General features: G+C 39.6%; 1 protein-coding gene across 1 annotated transcript; it reads right to left on the reverse strand.

The window, feature by feature from the left end:
* Positions 1 to 349: 349 nt before the first annotated feature.
* Positions 350 to 6,353, reverse strand: tspan34b (tetraspanin 34b). The gene is made up of 8 exons (XM_086290542.1): positions 6,128 to 6,353; positions 4,252 to 4,329; positions 3,625 to 3,840; positions 1,622 to 1,696; positions 1,423 to 1,530; positions 1,215 to 1,334; positions 1,027 to 1,119; positions 350 to 918 (listed from the first exon to the last, which is right to left on the reverse strand). The coding sequence occupies exons 2-8, from the start codon at positions 4,306 to 4,308 to the stop codon at positions 859 to 861; spliced, it is 729 nt and encodes a 242-aa protein (XP_086146668.1). The 5' UTR covers positions 4,309 to 4,329; positions 6,128 to 6,353; the 3' UTR covers positions 350 to 858.
* Positions 6,354 to 7,562: the final 1,209 nt, after the last annotated feature.

A 7,562-nucleotide genomic window follows, 5' to 3' on the forward strand; every position in this document is an offset into this window, starting at 1 on the left:
ATTTATACACGACTAAACTAGGATGAGAAACTTCAGCTCTGCTAACAGTTTCTATGTAGGTAATTCATGCTGCCTGAGTCAAACATAGAAGCCTTCTTATTTTAAATTAAAGCTGCCATTTGCTCCAAGTTATACAAAAACATGTAGAATTTCACATTTAGGCTCATGTTTCCTGTCTTAATGGTTTCAGATAAGTTAAACTCTCTAGTTAAAAGTAAAAGGTAACCTCTATATGTCCAATGTGTTTTCTTGTGTAATAAAGTGTAATAAATAATAAATTAGTCCCTTCTTACCTCATAGCTTCTGTAAAATGGCACAAATGCTTGCAGCCAGTTCAAAAACTCCCAGAAATGTGGACTTTATTTAAGAATCAGTCACTTTTAGACCATATAAACATATCATGTATCAACTTTGGTGCTAATTTACAAGCTGAATTGTGCAAAACGAACACAAGCAAACAAAGAAAAAAATCCCCCTTTCAGTGCCCAACATTGACAACAGGTTTTGTTTCATTATCACAATGAATACATTTATCACTGAATTCCTCATTAACGGACTACATTAAATAATCATTGGTCAAATACACAGTGTGTGTGTGTGTGTGTGTGTGTGTGTGTGTGTGTGTGTACAGTGTGCTTAGCTGATTAAGTAGATAGCATACATACATAGATGTTTACATGGATAAAATACATTTGTTAATCGCATCTATTAGCTAGATTTAAATGTAGCAAAAATAGATTTGTTACATTAAATTATTAAATCTGATTGCACAAGACTTTCATTACAGGAAGTGATAAAAAAAAAATAGAAAGATTCCAGTGATTTAAAGGATTTCTCTCAGGCCTTTGTCCTTTGTAGTTAGACACTTTCAGATTTTATCCTGCAGTAAAGGATCATTGAGACAGCCATGGCACATAACTGAAGGGAATAAAATTTCAAAAATAAGGTAAGAAAAGGTGCCAAAAGGAGAAAAATGAAACATCCATTTACCATATAGTTCAACCTAATGTAACAGTGGTGTCATACCTCCAGAGCTGCAATCCCGAGCGCCACTCCCACTATAGCAGCGGTGTTATCGTCAATCAGCTTCCGGATCTTTGGGAAGCAACCAGTGATTGTCTAAAGAAAATATGTAGTAGGTTTAGATTAAAGAGATATGTAATTATAAAGACATTTTGAATTATTTTTTTTCTACTACTTTGAATTGTCCTTACCCCATCAGTACATGTGCTTCCAGGGTTCAAACAGCACTGTGGTGGAAATGTATTGTTGTGGTTTTTATAGTAAGGAGACTCCTTGAATTCTGATGAGTTGTAGAATCCACAACATTTAAACTAGTGTAGACAGAAAAAGTGGGCACGTTACCAAAAGTGTTGCTGAAAACAGAAGCCACTGACTTTATTGTTTAGCAGATTTTTGTACCGTGCTCATTGTCGAATTCCACAGTCCTGTGATGTCAGTATTGTTCCCATAGCCCTGCTTGATGCTCTTCACTGCTTCCTGACCAATCTTGTTAAACAGCTCCTCAGCCTAACATACACACATGAAGCAAATTTTGCATTCAAATAGTCATGATAATGCAGCTACTAAGATTATCTCTGTAAGTTCTTTGGAGACTTACCAGCGGTCTGAATACCAAAATAACCACTGCTCCTGCCACCTCTGCTATGAAGATCAACAAGACTATGATAAAAAACTGTTGAGGAGATAAGAATATCCATTACTGGAATGGGTTTGTTTAAAGTGTAGCTTAAATAAAAAAGAATAGAAAAAAACTTGTTTGAGAGAGCATTTTAAAAGAAATTTTTTGACCTTTTATTTTCACAAAGTATCCATAAATTAATTTTCTTGCGTAAAGAATTACAAACAAACATGGAGATATAGCCAGCAACTGGCTATACCAAAAGTGTTGGTGGGGAGCTTAGTAGCCCTCTTCTAACCAAGCAGCAATCTCAGAAGGTGGAACATGAAGCCAAAGCTGAAGTGCGAAAACTAATTACGTTCCTAATAATTTTGCGTGCTTCCTGTAACAGACTTCCAAAAACGTTTGTTCTTCATTTTGGTGATTAAACAATACAGCTATTCATCTTGTTACTTATGCTTTGATCCATTTGAGGTGGAAAGTCAGGAATCATGAGTTTTCTTTTGAAATGATCAGGAAGTCAGACTTCCCACTCTGATGGTCAGAGCAGCCACACCAACACCAACTTCACAGTTCAAGATAGCAGAAGTGGGCGTAAGCAGACAAACCAGTAATCTGTCCTGCCACTGTTGTGTAATTTTCTTGGTAAATTATCCATACAGAGATCACGGATCAAGCTGTATTCGTTAACCTGCTGCAGCAGTGTTTTCAGTACAAAGATTAAAGGCAATGGATTGTACTCCAGGTCAAGCTGGTGTCGGATAGATGGCTCCACATATTCTACCTTAAAGAAAAAGAAACTCCACTATTACTGCAGTGATTGCACTTATTACTTGCTATAGCTGGGGGTAACATGTGGTCTAAGTAGCAGGTAGCACACATCTGTGTTTGTCTGTTTCTCTTTTTCAGGGTAAACTATTGCTCTGTAGTGCCTCTGTGCACAGACTAGAATAAAGTTTTGCAAACTGTTGTTTACATGTTGTAGTTGTTTACTGTCTCTAGAGAACAGTGTCACAACCATCCAGCCTGTGGGCAACCCTAGCTTGAGTTGTTGGTCCTTGGAGAAGCGTGGAGAAAAGCTGATCTCAGTTTGTGTACGAGAGGAAGAAAATGATGGTCTGCATTGTTGATATAGACATTACTTTTATTCCTATTGCACAAAAGGACAAGGATGCAATGGTAAAGTGCAAACTGCATCTAGGACAGAAACAACCACATTACGCTTCAGGTCTTTGCAAGCATCTGCATGGACAACACATTAATGCAAAGCTAGCCAAGAACCCTGAGTGATGTTAAAGTGTAGCACTTGCTGACCCTAGCCCAGCAGCCATACCGTGAACTTCAGCAGGTAATAAACAGATGAGCAGTGAGGCTCCAGCCTGTTTCTACCTGTTTATGTTTCTAAAGTAGGATCACTGTGGTGTTCGCTTTGAAGTCTCTTTGGGCTGGTCTTCATCTTTGTGTTGTCGGCTTTGTGTTTATAATACTAAAAGAAAGATCCTACATGTGTCTTCATAAGGATAGGGATTTGAACTGAAGCCCAAGGCTTATATTGTTAACTGGTAATTATGTACAATTCAGGTAATTTTATAGACCATACATTTGCTAAAGGTCACAACTGCTGTACCAAAAATTCTCAGTTAGAGTTTATAGATATGTCTTGCTAATTAAGCTTGTTAGCAATAACTGACAACATAGTTCCTTAACCTTTATATCGTAACCTCTGTATTGTCACTCAAACTCAAACTCAAAACTGAAACCAGGCTGGTGAGTCCTCTCCCTTATTTGTTGGCTGTATGCATTTTACACAATGAATTATTATGTTTGTACTAGATGAATGGACTTGTGTACTGAGGGTGACTTGTTCCCATAAAATAAAAATTACTGCCCTATTGACCTTCAAGGGCTCTACAATCAAGAAAGTGTGCCAAAATGTCAAAGTATTTCTTTAAGCCTCTATAAAATAGCAGGCAACAACCTACCAGCAGTAGCATACACTTGCTCTCCCTCATGGCTCCACAGCAGCCTAGAAAGCCGATGACGACTAGCAAGATCCCAATTGCAATCAACAGGTAGCCCACATTGAGCACCTGGCTTAGCTCTGCTGGCATGTTGTCAATTTTCCCAAGAAAGGTAAGGACGGAACCGCTATCCACCTTCACCCAGATCCCAACACCCAGGATGGCAGCACCTGCCAGCTGAAGAAGAAACATGTGGAGGGTGGAGAAGTTAAAAGAGCACTTCACAGATTTTATGCATAAGAGACAGTCTTTTTTGTCACGGTGACTGCTACCATGCTTTTGTCTGTTAAGACTTAGGCAGGGAGGGTTTTGCCTTGAGACTGTCTTGTAGAAAATGCATTTTTACTCTAATAACTTTAAAATAGATAAGTCCAATACTCAATGTTCTGAAAATATTTGTAATGTGCAATTTACAGTTTACAACTCTTGTTGGTGGTGTAAAAATAACCAGTGATTTGTATTTGTATGCTTTTGTACAACATTCAGACTACACAGTACTGCTGAGTCACACTTAAAGAAAATTGTAAGTAACTGTCAGCATCCTTCAAACTTAAATAAAATTATAAAACAATGAGAGTCTTTACTTACAAAGATGATGCCGTTGAACGCAAACATCATGAATTTGAGGAATTGAAAGCATCCCATTTTTGCTGCTGATATTTCTACCTACAGTCAGAGGAAGAATGATAGAGACACATTTTTAAACTTTAGTCTGGTTTTATCTCACTAAGAGCACTTATTTAGCAACACTTTGCTTTTACCTGCATGAATGTGTTTTTCTATAAAGAGCATTAATCATCCTGCTCACCTGTTGTCTCAGGTTTCACTTCTTCCTTGAAGAAGCAAATTAGCCAATGAATTAGTAGAGCTGCTCTGTGAGCAGGGAGGCCACAGGGTGGGGTAGCTTCAAACTCTTGTCACCTTTTAGTCTTTGTGAGCTTAATAACTTATCTTAAACTCTTGAGCCTGTCATTTATACTATAAGGTCACTCACGGTGCACATGTAACTGTGAGCGCTTTTGGTTTAGCAGTAATCGGAGAAGAGAGGTGACAATAGAGGAAGTAAATCTCACGCTATACTGGAAAGTTTGTCACCGCACAAAACAAAACAAAAAAGCCCAGCGGCATGCAAAGGAGGGGAGGAACCAAATTCGGAAGATGAATACTATTGATAAGCAAATATTCCTTATTTGTGGACTTTTTTTTTCATCTCACCAGTGCACTTGCTATGTCCTTTCATAATATTTTTAAATGTTAAGAATAAAGAGGGTATAGATCCTAGTAAAGACACCAGTGTATGTATTTGCATAGGGAGCGAACTCTGTGGCCAGCCAGCGCACCATTCCCTGAACATGCTGTGGGGGTGAGTTGATGTTTGAGTTTAGGCTAAACTGAGGTGTAGTGTGACAACCCTTTCGCTAACTCTGTACAAGGCTCTTTACTCCAATGCATCATCCATCAAACTCAGGCACACAGATGACAGCATGCTGTCACTAAGTCTTCTCCTACCACCCTCTGTTTTGAGTCACTTAAAGATTGTCACTTACAAATGTGTGTGTGTGTGTGTGTGTGTGTGTGTGTGTGTGTGTGTGTGTGTGTGTGTGTGTGTGTGTGTGTGTGTGTGTGTGGATCTCCCAGAATGGGAACAGCACTCTTTGTGTGGTGGGAGGAAACAAGACAAGTTGTTAACAGCTATGACTGAGCAGAATCCGCCTGTGTACAGCAGCAGGCTGTCTTCTGCATTACCTTTCTTGGAAAATTTAAACCACAGCAGCCTTTATAGTTCTTCCCTATCAGCTTACACCAAACATCCATTCATCCAAACATATCACATTAACCAAAATCAGGAAGTAGTTTCTCTAATAATTTAGCTCTGCTGCTCTGTTTGAGTAAAGCTGGTTGTCATCAAGTTAATCATACATTCAGATGCCAGGATACTGCTCCAAGCATAATGACTTGTTGCCTTGACTCCCCCAAACTTTAGCTTGTTCACTCCTTCAAGCTCTTCCTGCTTCCTTAAGGTCACTGATTCACTCTGACACTGAGGAGTGGGCCTGGTGATGTATTAATGAGCCCAAGTCACAGAATAATCTCAAAATGCCTCCGTGATTACTGTAAAAGGACCCAACGGCGTACTGACTGGAAGAAGCAGTCTTGTCTGGAGGTGAGATATTTTACACTTTATGCATTAAACATGACGTGTTGTGTTTGTGTTTTTAAATGGAACCTCTAAACTGTCTCCAATTCGACAACCACCATCAAAGAAAACACAGATGGAGAAATCTCAAAGGATCCCATTGAACAGAATAATTGCAGGCAGGTCTCAGGAGACAAAGGATCATTGTTGGGTGGATCTCTCCCTGTGCGGGTACAGCTCTCATACAAAATAGCCAGACTTGCACGCTCACAAGAAGCAGCCTCATAGAACAGTTAAACAGCAACGAATCCAAGTGAAGCGGCCTACCTTTTCTCAAGTGTTATCCGAGGACGTTCTCCGGCTCCTGCCTTCACTGCTGTGATTCAGGCAGCTGCTGTGGGAGCGCACCGTGAGGTAACAGGAGCACAGGGGTTTGTTGTTTTGCTGTCCTCACAAAAATGACCCACACTGTGAAACGTACGTCTCGCTTCTGTGGCTGTGGCACTGTGTTATGTGTAAACAACTTGCAAGAGACTTTTTCAGGATTCTGCTCTTATTTTTGGGCTGTTGGCTGATTATAAGCAGAGTGAAGGGAGGGGAGGGCACAAGGTGGGTGTGACCGAAGCAGCTGAGTAATAGCACATCACCATGGATCTAGCTTTGTAGCTCCCAAGGGAGGGAGGGAGGGAGGAGGGAAATGAGGGAGGGATAAAGATCACCTGTGCATGGTCAAAGCACCATTCAACATTTGCTCTGTTTCAAGGTGTTAATTTGAGCGCAGCATGTAAATATGGCCTAATTATGTGACCAGTTGTAATAATTTGCAATAACCACAGGCTGATCTTAAAGTTACTGAAAACTGTAAATGTTTTTTTTTTCTCTACACAAAAGAAAATGTCTAATATGGTTTCAGATGTATCTATATACATAGGTCTGAGAGTTTAACTTCAACATGATGTAAGTAATACATTACAAACAAAAAAAACACACAAGCAAATAAGCTCACCCCTGAAAAGGTCATGGACCAAAGGAAGCAAGGCCCCATGGTACACTTTACACGCATGTGCTTTAAAGAAAATATGAAATCAAATGGAAAGATGCAAATCTAAAATCATCCTTTCCAAAGGTTTCTCTGGCTCATTTCCAATCACTGAACTCAGCTTATCAAATAGGGTGTCATATGTGTATTCTCGATCCAGCAATTTTACTCAACGATACGTCATCGATCCAACGATCCAGCCTAACCCTGAAATCCTTGAAAAAGCTTTTGCAAATTACCTGTACCTCCTTGCAGTCGGGGCATACAGCACATCATATCACAGAATCAGAACTGGTGAAAGTTGCTATTGATCTTCAGACAATAATATTTTTTATTTTCCTGTCAGATCTCAATGTAGGTTGGAAGACCACTGATGAAGTTTTATTCCACACAGGAATGTGTCATTGGGATTAAGGGATATGCACTACTCTGGTTTAAGTCATATTTCTCTGAAAGATCATAATTTAGTTGTGTAAAGAATATCTTTAGCTTTAAAGTTTCACACAGTTCTCTGCAAGTACCGGCGCTCATCCATTACTTAGATGGCTATGATAATGTTCTAATTTGGAATAAAGAGGCAGGTGGGATATATCACATGCTGTGAACCCAGAGACCGTGGTCTGTGTCTGAATTCACTTGCTGTTTATTACCTCCGCAGAGGAGGTCATGTAGCGTGTGTGTGTGTGTCATTCTGCCAGCTGCAAAATTTGCTTTACATTCACC

This window comes from Aulonocara sp. 'chitande type north' Nkhata Bay, linkage group LG4 (genome assembly GCF_057382095.1).
Source record: "Aulonocara sp. 'chitande type north' Nkhata Bay isolate Kocher_YH1m ecotype deep benthic linkage group LG4, A_spYH_male_GT1.1, whole genome shotgun sequence".
NCBI lineage: Eukaryota > Metazoa > Chordata > Actinopteri > Cichliformes > Cichlidae > Aulonocara > Aulonocara sp. 'chitande type north' Nkhata Bay.